Consider the following 18923-nt stretch of genomic DNA (forward strand, 5'->3'; position numbering starts at 1 on the left):
CTACAATTCACCATAATGTGTCAACGGAACCAATCTAAAAGTCGAATAACAGAAACCCTAATCGACATTCTCGTCAATACACCAAAAAAACTCGATCTTTCTTCGTTTTTAAATCAAAGAAAAAACGAGAGAAAAGCACAGGCTAATGGAATCTCGATTCCGATGTTGTAAACTAAAAATTCCATCTACAAACGAGGATTGGATAAGATTTAGATTGGGGATTGGAATTGCTTGCCTCCTCTGAGCCGCCTCGGCGGCTCGGAGACGGGCTTCTTCGGACTGGATGCGCTCCGCCTCGAGCCTCTCTGCCTTCGAAGGTCCGAAGCACGAGCAGAACGCCATCGCCCGTCCCCTTTCTCGTTTCCTTTTTTTCCCTCTTCGTGACCTCTTCGTGACCTGTGGGTAATTAATCTTTTGCCGGGGTACACCAGGACACGCGGGAATACGGGATATGCCGTGATCTTGGCCGGCAACGGTGGGACCTCCGCGTTGCCTTTTTTTCTATTGTTGCCCCGTGCATGGGCTAAAGTCTGACCTCGGCGTTGCCTTTTTTTATTTTGTTGGGCCGCGTTCTTGGTTCGCCGTTGGAGACCACACCGATGACGTTAGACTGCAAAACTTCTGACTGTTTTTGCTATTGAATTGGTTTAAGCTAGACATGATTGGATGAAAGATGGACAGATTAGTTTTTATTCACCATGGGATGGATGAGGTGGTGTCTTAACTTAGAAGGATTAATCAAGACAAATAAATCCTATCACATATTAGTAAAAACTTGTCTGCTTTCTCTCAACTCTAACCAATCTATTAAATGGTTTTCACTTGTATGCTTCCCTCCTATCATATATTTACATCCATTGTAGTTAATACATCTCTTTATAAAATACTAAAAAGAAAGAATAATTCTGATAAATGGGACAAATATGTCAAATTTACTCTAAACAAATTGATTATTAGTATCACAATCATTCTACTAGGATGTACCCCTTTCTATCACATTTGCATTATTATGCCAACTACTAGATTTGTTATAATATAAACTTATGAGTTAGAACACACCTTTTCCAAGCCATGCCTGAGGGTATTTGATACTTTTCATATCTTATGGCGACAAATGTTAAGTCGATATTTTATTATTATTATTATTATTATTATTATTATTATTATATATACATATATATATATATACATATATATATATATGTACAATATATGTATATATATACATATATAGATATATGCATATATATATACATATATACATATATATACATACATATACATATATATACATATATATATATTACATATATATACATATATACATATATATATAATATATATATATATATATATATATATATATATGGATATATTTGGTAAACCGGCGTCTCGCTACTAAGTATGCCTCGACCAATCACAGTACAAAATGCGGGCTAGGCCATGCGGAACGAGGGTAGTGCCCTCCCATACAAAAACTTCCAGTATGATGTACTGCAAAAAAGGCAACCTAGTCAGCCGCACTGTTCGCCTCTCGAAATACATATGTGACTCCAAAAGAGTCGAACCTCTCCAAAAGGTGCATACATCATGGGGGAAGAGGATGTAGGTCTGGCTCGGTGTATCCACTTCTGATTCAGTCAATCACTACAACCGAATCATTCTCCAAAAGTATCCGCTGAGCCCCTAGGTGTACTTTAGCATAAACGAGGCCCTCCCACGCTGCGCACAGCTTCGCCACTGGGATTGACTCGTCAAATATGCGCCGTCCTCCTACCACAATCATTCTGAGTTCATGATCTCTGATAATAAAAGCCCATGTCACATCTACTGCCATTCGCTGAAATGTTACCGTCAAAGTTTATTATATTATTTTTTGCATGGACCGTTGGTATGCAACTTTTAAGTAAGTAGGAGAATAGAGCTAGAAAGTTTAATGTTATGAATACACTTTTTATTTATTTATTGATTTTTTAAGTAGATGGAAAGGGAAGCAAATCATTTTGAGTAAACCTGAGCCCAAGCCAACCTAATTTATTTTCAAGTTACAATAAATCTAGAGCCAACTTATTGATCAATTAGGTTGAGTTGGATCCAATATCAATATATCATCTTAGCACTTCCAATGGTGTGCGATGGGACCGGATCGGGTCATGAGTTGACCCGACCCGTTAGCATTTCAAGACCGTTGGTACCATCAATTGCTTCGTGCCCGTGAAGCACTCACGTGCGTTGCACTTGCTTTAATGAAAGCAAGTCGCTTTACACTTCGCGTCTTACGGCCTTACCGAAATAAAAAAACTCCGACCATGAGCTCCTCCTCCGCCGCCGCCGCCGCCCGCCGGCGGCGACCCTTGCACTCCCTCCCGCCGACCGAAACCCTAGAAATCGGTTAGCGGCCTGTCCCTCTCCCCCCGTCTCAAGCTCCTCCTCACCTTCTTCCGCGCCGACCCCGCCGTCAAGCCCGTCGACGAGTGGAAGCTCCGCCTCTCCCTCCTCGACTTCCTCCGCTCTCCCTCTCGCTCTCCGTCCCCGATGACGACCTCCTCATCCGCAAGCGCTCCGACCTCCAACAAGCGCAAGCGCAACGACCCCGTCGCCTTCGGTACCCTCTAACGTCCGCGAGCTAGGGTTCCTCAAGAGCAAGACCACAAGAGACAAAGACCGTGACGAAGAAGACGACGAGGAGCTCCTCTGCAGGAAGTTCTTGGACTGGCGGAGCTCCGTCGTGGACCGGCTGGCCGGGATCAAGTTGAATCTGGAAGGAGTCAAGTTCGAAATGAGCGTGGAGATCCCTCCCTCCGAAGATTTTGAGAAGATGGAAGAATCTTGGAAGAAATTCTATTCTGGTTCGCAGGGAGCTTTCGACTTTAGTTCCTTTCGCACTGCTTGGTTCGGAAATTTTCATTTTGCTCCTGTTTACAGGGAATTATGCAAGCGGTGCGGCCAGGCGGGCAGACACCATTATTGTGCAAGGGGTTCCTTCGAGATGGTTTGCTGAGCCACGAGTGTCTCAAAGGCCTCGATGCTGGTCACACATTACCATTTTTTCGGTGTTTGGGAAAATAAGGGTACATTTTGTCTTCTTTTTCAGTTGTAGTTGCTGAAATGTTTATCTTTCTATCTTTTCTGCCATTGTCGCTATGAATTTAGCTTCACGATAGCAACGCTTTTCTAGAGAGAACAGTCAATACAAACTTGTTTCCATACTATAATGGTTAGTGGCCAAAAGTAAAAAAAGGAGTTAATTTGTGGCAACTTTCATCGATTATGCTCCAGAAACTAGCACATGGCTGTGCTTAGAAAGCACTTGCTTATTCATACACGAATAAAGAGCTTGTCCCACTTAATTGCAGATATACAAAAGGTTGCAAATGGACTAACTGAACTTAAATTAATTGACTCATCCAACTCAAATATTTTATTTTGCTGGCAATCTGTGGCATTAGTCTGCATTCAGAATTCAACAAAATTGGGTTTGACTCTACTGAAGTTGGAGCCAATCATATTGAACCCAAATAGGATTTTTTAAAACAATTCCTTGATAATATTTCTTAACAAGCACTGAACGAGTTAATAAGTGTTGCTTTTCAACATGGAAGACCCTCTTTGAAAAAAGGGAAAGCAATATCAAACATGCCTGAATAGGGGTATGAGCCCTTTAAAAAGTGGGAAACTAGCTTTTTCTGATCATTATATATTATATATATATATATATATATATATATATATATATATATATATATATATATATATATATATATATATATATATATATATATATTTCCAATAAAGGCTTAAGGAGTTCAAACAAGGAGAAATCAAGGGCAAACAATTTCAAGGCTAAACTTCTTAATTTTCTCAATTGTGGGGATCCTCTCCCTTTATATTTATAGGGTGCTTATTTAGCAATTTTTGTGCTTTGTGGCTAGTTGGTTGATAATGCTTTAGGGTGTTTCTGTTTAATCAAAGTTCATTGAGATGGCAACTGCAATTGGGCTTTTCTTTCCCTTTGTGTGTGTGTTGGGGGCGAGGGGGGGCGGTGAGGGGCTCCTATTCTTTCTATAATTCATTGGATTTAGAAGGGATGACAGATCATTCCAAGAGTCTTGATTGTTTAACTAAGTTCATGCTCACTTTCTATGTAATGGTTCTCGCTTTGAAGGGACTTTTGCTTAAAGGCCCATAAGTGCTAATACCAGGGAAGAAGTAAGGTTTATAGAATGTTTGGAGATGGTCTCACTTATAAAAGTTTCAGCTGTTCTATTTGAACCTAAAATATTTCAAGTGTATTTGAGAAATGAGACATTTTGTTTGGGCCCCTTTTCTTCACCGTGTGATAATAAGGGTATGATACATGCACAAGATTTTCAATTGGATGATCATAGCCATCATTTATATTTTTAGAATATATGATCTCTTTTTGTTTGGATATTCTTTCCCTTTAATTAGGTAGCTATCACCATGCTTAACCCAACAACCTGCATCATTTGTGAGACATTCTGGGTACAATTAATCTTTTGTGGAGGACATTGATGTGATGAGATTAGCTCCTTCAGCCCAATGTCCTGGCTGGTTACTAGGAGAATTGCTATATTCACCAATTAAAACTTCAAAAAATATATACTAGGAGTGGGAAAACTTCTATATTGTTTTGCCTAGTGGTGGTTTAATAGTATGCATGCACAGACTATGATATTCACTTCATGATAAAAAGATACATCATGTATTGTGGGTTATAGGCTCTAGCATATTATCTAATGGAGGGGGGAGTACGTTATCAAGGAGAGATCATATATTCTGAAGTTATAAATGATAGCCATGATAATCTAGTGAGAGGATCCTTCATCAGGTTCCTAACCCTCGTTGGCTCAAGGTGAAGAAAAGAAATGCCAAATAAATTTATTTCATCTTTCAAATGTATTTGAGTTCCTTTTAATTCAAATGGAACAATTTGAAGCACCCATAAGTGAGAGCATATTTGGAGCTTCTGTAAAATGCTATATTTTCTGATAAAGGCAAGCATAAATCCTTTCAAAGTGAGCTCCAGCCATCACTCCCATTGCAACATGAATTAAAGAAAGTATATTAGGAGCCAGTATAGTCGGCTCTTGAGCCATCATCTTCGTCACATAAAAACTCTAATTCATTAAAATGCTCTAAAGACATTATGAGTGTAGCCATTATAGCAAGAAAGGATGCTAAATAGGTTTCCTTTGAAGGATTGAATTATAAAGAAGTTAGCCTTGGAACTAGCCTTTCTTTTCCTCTTCTTGTTTGAGCTCCTTGGGCCCTTGTTATAATATATTTGGTCACACACAACTTACTTCCTACTTCTTGAAGGTCTTTTGCCAGATAAATCATTGATTAAACATGCAATAGCTCCCTTAAACTACTAAGATAAAAATGCCCTCTGAGATAAAACAGGTGATTGTTTGGGGGATAAACTTGTCATACACATTACCATGTAATGGGAACGCTCCACTAGTTTTTCAATTTTCCTATGAAAATATCCCAGTCTCTCCTTAAGGAAAGTGGCATGTTAGCCTTCAAGCATTATAACTTCGCCAAAGCTCTAAATAATTTTAGGTTTTTATTATGTTCTCTTTCTAGAAATCATTCTTCCACCCAAACTTCCAGCACTTTACTAACAAACTGTATACTCATGCAATATATTTTCAGGGTTTGCAATGGGTTTAGTTGGATTGGGTTGGGTGAATGTCTTATATTTATCAAGTTCATATGGGCTTGACTTGAACCGGCTCGTCCTACTAGTGATCAACTATATCTCACTTGAAAGCCAACCTGGGGTCAACGCAACTGACCTGAACTTGAGTTTAGCCATCTAACAAGAATGGTGATCAAATGTGGTAGGCTAACCAGAATTAGGTGTGATAGATGATGGATGACGTGGAGTGGGCTAGATCAAATAGTGGGCAAACGGAAGTCATGTTTAGGTGGTTGATGTGGTGATAGGCAATCATATCTTTGTAGGGGTGCGGGCACCTAATTTTGTGCATAGATAATCATTTGATGCGATGATTGAATTTTCTATTGGAAAAGGGGGTTCAGGCATGGATTGGCAGGAATTTGCATGTGGCTGAGTCTGGTGATGTGGTGGCTCTATTTGGTGGTGTTGCAGCCAAATTTGTGTTAGCATGAGTAGATTTGGCAATGGGCCAATCTGAGACGATGAGTGGGGGAAAATGGGGAGAGAGAGAGAGAGGAAGGAGTAGGAGAGGAGTGGAGAAGAGGAAATGAGGACAAAGAAGAGGGGGAGAAGAGAGAAGTTGAAGAGGGGAGGGGAAGGGAGTGTGGGATGAGGGGTGGAGGATAGGGGAAAAAGAGGGGAGGCAAGGCGAGCTGGAGAAAGGAATGAGGATTTTGGTTGGATCACCAAATCGATTATGTAGATTGGTTTACTTATCCTACAAAATGTAACAATATGGATAATGTAAACTATGTTTATTGTAATTAGATATAAGATTCTGATGCATCCCAACCTGAACATAACCCAATTTTGTATGGAAAGTCTGGTTTGCTTGAGCTGTGGACCAATAGGTTAGGCAATCCAGATTCAGGTTCAAGGTACGACCCCTATATATGTTAGTCTAGTCTTTGAAGGTCATCTAAATCAGTATATTTCCTTTTATTCTGAATTTTCCTTTCCTACATGGATGACCAAGCAGCATGTTATAACTTATAACCTTAGGATTTTAATAGATATATTTCTTTCAGAAAGCCTCATGGTTCTTAATCCTTCCATTGTGTGATATTTGGATCGTAGATTAATGAGCAATAGATAATCCATAAAATATGCGTACTGGTGACTTTGAGATATAACAGAGTAATTTGCTGGTTCAAAATAACACCCGAAATGCAATTCATTCAATTACCATTTATATAATACCATTAGGATCATGTGGAGCAGCCAGAGGTTCCATAGATTTATCTTTTATAAGGATGGCTAAATTCTGATAGAATTTCTACATAATGTTTGGGGATCCAATTAGGACATGGATTCCCAAGGGAATCTGGATAAATTCTAGAATAGTCTCCACCAAGGTTCGCCGTACCGGTACCGAACCCGTACCCGGTGCCGCATTAGTATAGGCGTACCGAGTGTCGGTACGGTACCGTACGCTCGGTACCGACCGTACCGACATTGGCTGTACCGATACCCGGTACCCATCGGTACGGGTACGGTACGCTCAGGTACCGACCGGTACCGACCGGTACAGCGAAACATTGGTCTCCACTATTTGGGAGATTTGAGTTTGAGGCTTAAGGAATTCTAATAAAACTCTTGCGGTCTCCCCACATGTGGGGTTGTACCCAAAAATCCCTGAAAAGGAATGTAATAAAACTAACCCTGCAAAGTGAAAGCTATAAGCTTTATAAGCGCATGTACTAAAATTAAAAGAAAAAATTGTTTCAAGTTCACATCCAAATTTAAATCCATAAGAAACTATTAAAAAATAATTCAAAGCTGCAATCATATATGTATTACACCTTAAACCCTTGGATCTGATTTCCCGACCCCATTGTGCATGAATTTTGAAACACAGAAGGCAAACAATCTCTACAAAAGTGATAAAAATATAGCATCAATATCATGGACATGGTCCTGAAAACTTGACAAGTTAAAAAGGGTGTTGAGCCTCTCACATTCTTTGGACTCATAAACAAAAGGCCAGGGGGGCATTTTGTTGAAGCAAAAAATAAATTGCAATAATATGTTAATCCATGTTAAAGGAAAAAAGCTTGAATATTTGTGGGCATTGGGAATAGGTACTCTTTATAAATATAGAGAAAAGGAGATTACAAGGTCTTCTTGTTTCAACCAAAAGAATCTAACATTACTGACTTTGATGAATGAATTATTCCTTTGACTGCTCTGAGCTATCAGTCGGTTCCGCATCCCCATAAGTCCAATTTCTAACTTAGCCACTATTAAAGAACCCAACAATCTAAAGGAAAACATATTTGAAAACTGGAAAGGTAAGAAAAAGATGTTGTAATCAGCATAGCCTGTCAAGCATAGAAAAACTGAAAAACATTAGTGAGAAGACATTGTATCGCCATGGCTTTTGGTCATCTAAGTGCTCATGTTAGCCTATAACCTCTTCCGCATCCCCATAAGTCCAATTTCTAACTTAGCCACTATTAAAGAACCCAACAATCTAAAAGGAAACATATTTGAAAACCGGAAAGGTAAGAAAGAAGATGTTGTATCAGCATAGCCTGTCAAGCATAGAAAACTGAAAACATTAATGAGAAGACATTGTATCGCCATTGCTTTTGGTCATCAAGTGCTCATGTTAGCCTATAACCTCGCTAGAAAAATGATCACACATAAAAATCTCTTGTTGGGGTTGGCCTAATTTTAATCAAGTTTCTCCTCTTTGAATGATGGGTCTTTTCTTCTTGGCTTGGTCTAGTTCTAAGTTTAGCATGTCAAATGTTTGACCTTCTTTCTACAGGATTAACCTAGTTTAACTGAGTCTTGGTACCTGGAAATGATGGGCCTTTTTACTATCAGATTGGTTGCATTCTAACTAAATTCAGGGTTAGCCTAATTCTAAAGAAGACATAGACACAAGAGTCAGATTCAGACATGTCTCCAAGTGTTTGACTCGGCAAGGGAAGAAAAAGGAGATTCAGGATACATAGAAAAAATAATTTAACTAAATATATTTAATTACAATATAAAAGAAATATCAAAAAAATTATCTGTAAGGTCTTCCCAATATGCAATGGTTCTCATCAAAACTTTTTAGTTAGCTTAAGGATTTTAGGGACATGATTATTTATAAAATTATTTTAAAAGTACGTTCTTAATCAATCTCTATAAAGGAAACAACAATCGCACTTTAACATTTATTATAGTGGCTCAAACTTACTCTTTACCAATTACTAAAACCTAAATTATTAAATTTTGATTAAGTATCCGAATGTTTGATGCATATCCGACTCGGACACATATTCGGTACGAATTCTAGGAGCCAAATGTGAGTGTGTCCAGGTAACACAGCATAGAATGTCTTACCTTCTTCTTGAGGGTTGGTTTATCTCTAATGATGCTCTGCATTTTCAAGCTGATTCAAAAATATCACGTGCTTTAAACTGAATTGGACTATATGTCCTTAAAATGGATGTGACTTAGATTCAAATGAACTATGTCTAACCTCCACTTGCCTTTGTGTGTGATTGATATCAAACTTGTAATGCATATGGTCTTAAAAATCTTATGTTTTGAGCTCAAGATTGCATTGTTCCTGCACAACGTGTGCCTTACATGAAGAGTATGCTGCTTTAGGTTTTGAAACTGTTTTCATGAATATTTTGGGTATTCAAGGAACGGGAAATCTGGGGACCAACTGCATCTGCCTCTACTTCTATCTCCTAGTGTAGGCATGCACAAGACTCAGATTACTCGAGGGTTTGAAACCTGAGTCTATATATAAATTTGGGACTTATAGATCAATCTGTTCCTCTCTATGCCTTACTGTTGCCCTATACAGTATTTAGGTTGCCTAAAGGTTTGGAAACTGGTTTCCAGGCACAACTTGGATTCAGGAATTCTTTATTTCTATCTCAGTTCATTGATGTAGCCTTTACAGAGAAAAAGGGGTTACTTAAGGGGAAAAAAGGTTACTTAAGGATTTGAAATATGTCCGCCTCTTATGTAGTTTATACAAATTGGACTGCTTTAAGGTTTATCAATTCTCTCATAGCATTTGTAATGTCCTTTTCTCCTTTTCACCTCATTCAATTAATTCCAGCATTTTGTCTTCTGCACTCTATTTCCTGCCCGCTTAAAAGCATATTAAGAATTAAGATATAGATTTTCTACTTTCAAAAGGATATGAAATGTGTGCATATTGACATAAGCTTAAAGCATTTTGAAATGTGTGTAGATCTATACTATATTAGAAAGAGCGTGTTCAAGCATTTGGGTCTGTCAAATATGCCCATACTGAAAAGCGATTAATCTATTCATCGAATCATTTACATGGATAAAATTAAACTAAGCTCTTGTTCTAGCTCTACCTCTAAACTTTTGCTGTCTTTCTTGTTTGTTTACTATTCATCTCTTTTCTTTGTTTCCTTATTGCTATTTTATCTCAATAGTAATGCATTCTTTTGAGAATGATCTATTCAAAGAGTTTATTTTATCTATGTCATGGATCTCTCAATAACTTCTAAAGCTGACTTTTGTTTCTTCCCCTTGTTTCTGTAAAATCTTAGATCTTTACATGTTTTCACATGCTGCTCATACATAGCCCCCTTTTAAAACCCAAATTCCATTTTAGGCCGGACGAACCTTATATACCTGTAAAAGACAGGGCAGACTTCTTAGTTCTCATTCTTCTGCCCAAGCTATTTTAAAATCTGGATGCCAAGCACTTAGTGTGAACATAGCCTTTGTTTCTTTCCCCTCTTTTCTTGTAAAGTGTTGAATCTTTCATATTGTTTTCTCAAATTGGAACAGTAGGTTAAAAACCAAAAATCTTATTTTAGGCCGACCATTGACCTTATTTCCCAATAATTGTGGCACCTTGTTAGATCTTTGTTTACAGAGCTGGACAATAAGCGCTTAGAGTGAGCATAGCCCTAGATCAATTCATTCTTTAAGTCAATCTATGATATTCCAATTTATAATAGTCTTAGAATCACTTTATTAAATCCAATTTATAGGTATATCTTTAGTTTGCAAGCTTGATTTATTCATGTTCATGAAGGGAGTATGGTTATGGAAACTAACTTCTGAGTAATGAAGCATCATAAGTGGAATGATCTTGTTGCGTCATGAAGCTATTCACCTCACTTTTGTTAGCTATCCTTTTGCTCATTTTGATTTTCTTTGAAATAGATGAGAATTGGAGGATTTGGCTATTTTCGACTAGCACTATGATGAGGACCTTTGATTTCCCACTACAACTGCTTTTGGCATAATTAAATACCACATCCTCTGAAGTTTGTTTCTTTTTCATAATTCCAATTCCTTATCCAACCGTCTCCTGGTTTGGTAATTGATACTACCGCTTTTGCCAACATAAATACATTGGCGCTCATGAATATCAACATTTTCATGTATGACTTACACAATAAGGTTCAATGCTTATAGTTGGCTAGAGCTGTGTGAACTGGATATGGGTTTGGGTGGGTTCCTAGCTTTATTCGTTCATGGTTGCTTAGAACTGTTGCTGTCTCTTTTGTTTTGAGTCTAGTGGATCATGATGGTAAACTAACTTGTCTCACCGTAGTTCCTTTGACACTTGTCATTGATATTTCACATGACCCTGATGACCTAACATAAAAACTAATGTAGAAACTTCCATTGTGGTGTTTTGTCATACTTGTTCATAGATTCTAGGTATAAATTATTCTAGGTATTTTGCAAAAATGGCCACATACATTTTAGATCAGCAGGAATGGCCCTTTTGTGCAAGTCTGCAAGATCAGCCATTTTTTTAATTTTTTCTGATCGAGTTACCCCTGCACCTATCATCATGATGGATAGGCTTGAGGAGATTTGTAAACATGTAGAGCTGGTAAAATGTGACCCCGATCCGTCAACTTGACCTATGTTCGACTTGCCATAATTAGGGTTAGGTTTGGCTAATGAGTTCGGGTCATAAACAGTCAATCCGTTTAACCTGTTTAACATTCGGATTGGGTTTGGGTTTGAAAACATCTTACCTGTTCTAACCTGTTTAATATTCGGGTTAGGTTGGGTCAAGTAATCCGTTTAACCTATTTATGATATGTTTAACTGTTTAAAACCTGCTTAGCATGTTTGTCCTATTTAAGCCGATCCGCTTAACCTATTTAACCTATTTAAATCCATTTAACATGTTAAAAACTCACTTAACCTATTTAACCCGTTTAAGCTGACTTGACCTATTTAATAAATGGGTTATGCTGGTTGAATCGGCTTTACCTGTTTAATAAATAAGTCAGATTCAAAATCTGAATTTTTGACCTGTTTAATAAACAGGTCGGGTTCAAGTTGATAAATTTTGATCTGACTCACATCTAATCCGACATATCTCCGACCCAACCTGATCTGATTGCCATCCCTATAAACATGTCTAATAGTGCACATATTTACACTAATTGGTGCACAAGTTTGCCATATCGGCTGGTGCTAGTGCTTACCGATTGTACCGTATTGGTTGGTTTCGATGCTAACCGATTGTACTATATTGGTTGGTACTGGTTGTTAACTGACTATACCGTACCATATTGGCACCAAATTGGTACATGGTATAAAAGGCGTACCAACACTCGATACACCAAACTGGCTCCTGTACCAGATGTAACCGACACTGTAATAGGATGGTACGTGATACAAGGTCTGGTACCGAAAACAACAAATATTAACACATATTTAGACTAAGTATGTTTCATAATTTCTTTCAATCTAAAATAATTAGTATTACTCATTTTTAAACTATCTGATGTACATACCTCGATAGGTAGACAATCCAAGGTACATATATTGGAACAAGTTGATGTACTATAATTGTGATGCGGACATTTAAACTAATCAATATATGCATTCATCAGAAATCTGGATTAGTATATGCAACTTGAGGATGCACACTTTTTACTAAATGATGCACATATTCTAGAGTGCAAATTTTTGTTATTGGATGCGCAATGTTCATGTAGACTGGCTAGGGGCAGTTTGGTCAGAAAAAATGAAAGAACGACTGACCTTGCAAATCTAGAAAACATGACCGATCTTGCAAGAGCAATAAATGCAATATGCATCAGCCCATGATCAGGGAATGTAGGCAAAATTAGTATTGACCTGCCCACCAATCTTCGACCATTAGATCAGCATGGTCGCGAGAGGGAAAAAGAAAGAGAGAAGGAAAGGCTCTGGCAGTCGAGTCAGCAAGGTCATGAGAGAGAGAGAGCATTGGAGGCCATCGATTTGCCCTTTGATGCTACTTCCCTTCGGCGGTCTGGTCTGCTGTCAAGCTCCAATTGTCTGGTGAGAGAGAGGGATATTATCTTGTCACCTTCTGATGGCCATCCATTAAGATTCGGTGAGGGAGGGACGATGAGTGAGTGAGAGAGAGAGAGAGAGAGAGAGAGGGAGAGAGAGAGGCAGGAAAAGATCGGTCTTACTTGAATGCTGGAGGACCAAAATGGTGGTGGTGGCTGACCATTGGCTGTTCGGTGTTGGAGAGGAGGGTCAAGGATGAGAGGGAGGCCAAGAATCATGGGATGTTGGGAGGAGAGGGCTCGATGAATCAAATCTCTAGTCCTAATCTATTCTCACCTGAAACAATAAAAGGATTTCAAGAACCGACCAATTTGCCTCGAACATGGAGCAGTTCGACAGAGTCGGCGGTTTTCAACTGTGGGTTTAAGCAGTTTTTACAAGACTAGGCTAGTTTTTATCTCAACATGGTTTTAGAGTCATTCGGATCGGATGCTAGATCGTTTGATGGTCCAAACCGGTTCAACTGGCTGTCCAATCTAGTTTTTAGAACATTGCTTTCTCCTTCAATTTACTCCGTTTAATCTGACTATTTCCGCTTCCAAATGCAGCCTAGTCTGATAAGCATAATATCAACCATATCAAATAAAGTTTACTTCTACTTGATTAATCATCATGCCATGTGCTATCGATAGAATAGTCTTGGCATTGAACCATTTGAGGCATGTGCATATGAAATCCAATCAAAATCCACCCATCATTTTGCAAATGTTAATACCGATATGTTTACATGTATTTAGATTCCAAGTTATATGATTTACATGATAAATATGCATGTTACTGATTTACACACGCCAAAAACCATGACTGAATGACTGCAGCAGTTAACTCGATACCCCCACCTTATTTCTTATTAGAATTTTGTATTAAGACAAGAAAACATGATAAAAGAAAATACAAAACCAGATTTCGGAGGCCAAGAAAGGCTGTAGCAGTATATACCAACTATATCAATGCACACCATTCAGCTCCTTTTATTTGTATGATCCTTGGTATCGCACATACCATACTAAGCCCGTCTCACTATGCCCCAATGCCTTAATATTCGAACCTTGGATTAGCAAATTGGTTTTCTGATCTAGAATTATCTACAAGATCATGCAAATAGGACTGTAGGCCTTCTCACATTTGTTTGTAGAGATCCCCTTGTAGTGCTATTGTGTTCAACTGTTCATGCAGCATGTTTGAGGATTATTTATTTATTTATTTATTTATTCAAGTGTTGTCATCTTTTGTATGTCTTGGATGAAAGATACTCTCTGCAGATGCTCTCACTGCATATAAGAGTAGGTTTTTTTGACTGTATAATTGTCCTAGAGCACAACCCTGGATCTTTGTAGCTGTTTATTGCGAAAGCTGTCTGGATAACCTATCTACTCTACATTATTGTATATTCATTTACCACTGCTTGAGAAAGTATTTGCTTCAGCGAACGCGGACTGTTATTTTATAAGATAGGACTATTAGATTTGTGTTTATATATTTCAAAACATACTTGATACATACATTAACAACAAACGCATGACGGTCTGGAGAAGACATCACCACCAAACCAATATAGAATTTTTGGCTACTCAATTTGACATGCATGTCTTTTATCTATTATAATTCTTAAGAATGTTTGCATTCCCATTTAATATTCTTTATGAGATTCTGGGGTCATGGATATTTATCTTTTTTTTTTAAAAAAAAAAACTTACTTTAAAGTCAATCTGTGCCACCATCTATATACCCTCTATGAACACCATCCTTTGACAATCTTAACTTGCATTAAATAGGAATCTTAATGTTGCTGGCGACGATGATCTAGGTAAGAAAGCAGAAGATGCTGATGGGGAGATTGTATCTGGCCTTAATTGTAAAGTCTGTGTCCAATTTGAGCATTACAGTGACTTCTACAATGCAATGAAAGTGCTGTGTGGACGATCAATGCAGAAGGTAAAAAGTTGCTGTTGAACATTCTTTTTTTAATTTGTATAATCTTTCACTCAATTTGCTATGATGATTATCTATAATTTTGTTGCTCTCTGTCCTTTGGATTTGCAAGTGTTGCATTGCCCTAGTACACAAGTTAGGAATCTCTCTCTCTCTCTCTCTCTCTCTCTCTCTTTCTTCTCTCTCTCTCTCCAGCCTGTCAGCAGAATTCAGGATGATGCTCTTCAATTACGCAAATTTAGGACTTAGATCCATGTTAGTAACAATGTGATCAAGCCATACCCATGTCATGTGTACTCTATAATTTGTCTCACAGTGCAGTAATCCACCTGCTTCCTTTGTTACTTTGGGCCTTGGGGCTTTGGCCATGTATAACATGTCATCCTGCCTGGACAGATCCCCTCCATACCAATCCTGAGTCTTTTACGTGCACTTTTTATATTTTTGAAAACTTTCTAGTCAAGTTTTATGTGGCCCTGTCATGCATATGGCCAATAAATTGATTTTTGACTCGGACTGCTTATTTTTCAAAATGCCTGTTTCTGCTGGAGCCTTTGTTTTTTTTTTAATTTTACTGGTGAAAAGTGTTTCTTGAATTTATTATTTTTTGAAATGCTGATTGTCTCCTTTTTATGAAATTGAAGAAGTATAAGCCAACCATAATATTGTGTTTGCAGGAAGGGTCACGCCTGAAAGTAGACTATGAGGTAACTTGGGACAGAGATGGTTTCTTCCGAAGTGTTCATCCAAAACCTACCCATAGTTACGGGCAAGAAAGGGGTGCCTCTATGATGATGGCAGGACATATCAGAAATGAAACCATTAGGCATCAGTCACAAAATACGCGTTTTGACTCTGATGGTGCACGCTCTAAAAGGTTCAGGGTAGGTTTGCTCTCCCATTTTCAGTATCACAGATATGTGCTCTTCCAGACTATTTGCAATGATGTACTAAAGGGATCCGGCCAAAAAGTCCAATATGTTGAAAACTTGTCTAGCTGACATGCATATCATTGGTGTTACTAATTTTATCATTGGTGTGCAATCTGCATGCCTGCTGCCTTCTATCAGTCACCTGTCTAGGACAGGGCCTGCACTTATGAGCCAAGTGTCTCCAATTGTGCTGTTGGGCTGATACCATACACTAGTCTAGTATCTCATGTCAATTAAATTTTTATTTGATCTATCACTTTCCTTTCCTGTTTTATTCCTTCAGTTTTATCAAACTAATCTCACTTTGATAAGTTCTGTAATGAGATGCAGGAATGAGGTTTAACTGCTCAAAATCTGGGAGGCATGGTGGCACCTGGCAATACCAAATGCTGAACCTGAGACTTCAAAGTGCAAGTTGCCAAGTAACAGAGCTGAACGACTTTTTTTATCTTCTTGTAGTCCACAGTCTCATATATTCACATGTCGATTTTAAGAATAACATTTTGTATCACCATGCTTGAAAGTTATTTAGCTGTTTTAACTCATTTGATTGAGAAAATGATAGTGACATGGATAAAGCCTGACGAAGGCAGAACATAATGTTGGTGTCTAGTGAATACATCACTTTTTGTTCTATCGATATTGATGGATTTCTGCTCATGAATCTTACCTCTATGTTTGGAAGATTTGAATTAAAGAGGTGATGACAATGGATTAGCCTGACATGGTATGTGAAGCTCTTCATTGATACAATCTATTGGATAGCTGGAGCTTGTAAGGCATAATGATATTGTCGATCTCGGGTCATTTTCTAATTTGACCAGCAAGATCAACGGCAAATGTGGATGATGATGTAACCAGTAGTTCAGAAATTTGAACAAGACTGGAGCCGCAAACTGGGTCATGGCCTTCTGTAGACTCTAAGATTGGATGATACTCTGATGCTTTAATTATTAGCACAATTCTTGTCCCTGTATTCTGGAAACGCTATACTTTTAAGAGGTGCCGCCCCACCTGCCCCTACTGTGCAGTGGATGACTTCTTTCAATGTTGGTAGCGAGACAAATTTAGGCCATTAAAGAGGAGGTTGGAGCCACCAAGGTGATAGCCTAGTGGTACTGGGCAGCAATTCTAACCACAAGGTCCCAAGTTCGAATCGCTGCAGCGACGATTAAATTGTGGACCGAAGCTCACTACTTTGGCCACTGCTTGGACTTGTGGTGTAGGACCGCTCTTGAACCGCTAGTAGCCGGGATGGTGCCGGGTATGACGTACTCACACGTGGGACTTGAGCCAGAGCTCAGAGGAGTAGCTGAGCCGGGCCTACGGGTGGGAGGGTATGAGTAAAACCGGTCGGGTGCCCAACACACGGCCATTTCTGCCCGCATCGAACATTCTCCTGGCGGGCGGGGGCCCAGTGGGGCTGCTACGCGGGGGTGGCTTGTCCCTTCCTCCCCCCTACCCTTTTCATTAGCCAAAAAAAAAAAAAAAAAAAAAAAAAAAAAAAAAAAAAAAAAAAAAAAAAGAGAGGAGTTGGATAATTAAAGAGGATGACTTCTTTTAATGCTTTTCTTCGTGCTGAAACATGAGTATGATGTATCGGATGTTCTACAAAACCATCTAGAAGTCCTTGACGTAGAAGTTTGGAAGCATACCAAGGTTTTCTAGTACAAGGAATTCAACTATAGGTATTGATGTCTATCAAATACAGGAAGCGTATCAAGATTTCCTAGCTCAAGCTCAAGCTCGGCTTATTTAATATGTATTAAGCCAAACTTGGGCGAACATATTTAATTTTGAGCCAAACCTCAGCTATTCAAAAACAACTTATTTATCTAAGAGATCCAGTGAAGGTTTAAAGATATTCGAAATGTCATTTTTATGGTTTGGTCCATTCATCTTGATTATATTATAATTTGATAGATGAAAATATATTTACTCTACATAGTCTACATTAATTTATAAGAAATAGATATAAAAATATTTAAATACAGGTCATAATAATGATAATATTTTTATTGCGCCCAAATAGGATTAGAAATATCTACCTTATCAGAAAGAATACCTTCTACAATGGGTTACTAATCTATCCTTAGTTCAGAAATGGATTCTTTGTTGCAAAGAAATTTATAATTTCAATTCAAATACACTTGGTCTAAGTGTTAATTTAGTTATTTTTCTTACATCCCCCCACCCCGTTCAAGGTTCAGTTATCATATGCGCTCCTAAAATAAAGAGCTTTGAGTACTAAAAAAAATATATATTATATATATATATAATATAATATATATATATATATATATATATATATATATATATATATATATATTATTATTATTTTTATATATATATATATATATATATATATATATATATATATATATATATATATATATATATATATATATTATTTGAGTATTTATATTTGAACTAAAACAAGCTATGCTCGGGCTAGCTAAGTCCAACTCTAACAGCTTACTTGCTAATCGATTGAGCTAAACTGGCCAAACTCTCCATGGCTCGCAAACATGGCACCGTATATCTCGCTTTGATGGATGTGCATCGTAAATGTTGTATGCACTATAATCAGTTAGCTTCTTAGGACTTGTTTGGTTTGTGAATTTTTTTTTTTTCTACCGGAATGCTTTTTCTAGAAAGATAATTTCTAGAAAGGTAGCTTTCCTATATTTTTTATAGATTTTTTTATAAAATATGAAAAATTTATTTTTATAAAAAATTACTTTTTTTTTGAAAACTCTAACTAAATATATTTTTATTTTTTAGTTGACTTTTTTTAACCATACGAGTCCTTAATCACCAAGTGCTAAATTACCGTTCCAATGCCTAAAACTGCAGTGCACCTCTTTTCAATAACGGCCAATAAGCACCAATATCAGATTCGTTAAGTGGAAGTCAGGGTATCTCCTCGTCCTTCTCTCCACCATGATGTCAGATTCCATCTCACCATTGCCATCATGTGAGCTTTTGGCAGACCACCAAAACATTAACCCCGAAAGGATGATCGACCTTTCTTC

The 18923-nt window shown here is 37.8% G+C and overlaps 1 protein-coding gene across 1 annotated transcript; it reads left to right on the plus strand.

The window, feature by feature from the left end:
* Positions 1-2621: 2621 nt before the first annotated feature.
* On the plus strand, positions 2622-16528 carry LOC120107253. The gene is made up of 5 exons (XM_039120464.1): positions 2622-2849; positions 2926-3071; positions 14801-14959; positions 15634-15840; positions 16219-16528. Exons 1-5 carry the CDS (start codon positions 2780-2782, stop codon positions 16222-16224), a joined length of 588 nt encoding a protein of 195 aa, XP_038976392.1. The 5' UTR covers positions 2622-2779; the 3' UTR covers positions 16225-16528.
* Positions 16529-18923: the final 2395 nt, after the last annotated feature.

This window comes from Phoenix dactylifera, unplaced genomic scaffold, assembly GCF_009389715.1.
Source record: "Phoenix dactylifera cultivar Barhee BC4 unplaced genomic scaffold, palm_55x_up_171113_PBpolish2nd_filt_p 000806F, whole genome shotgun sequence".
Lineage (NCBI taxonomy): Eukaryota > Viridiplantae > Streptophyta > Magnoliopsida > Arecales > Arecaceae > Phoenix > Phoenix dactylifera.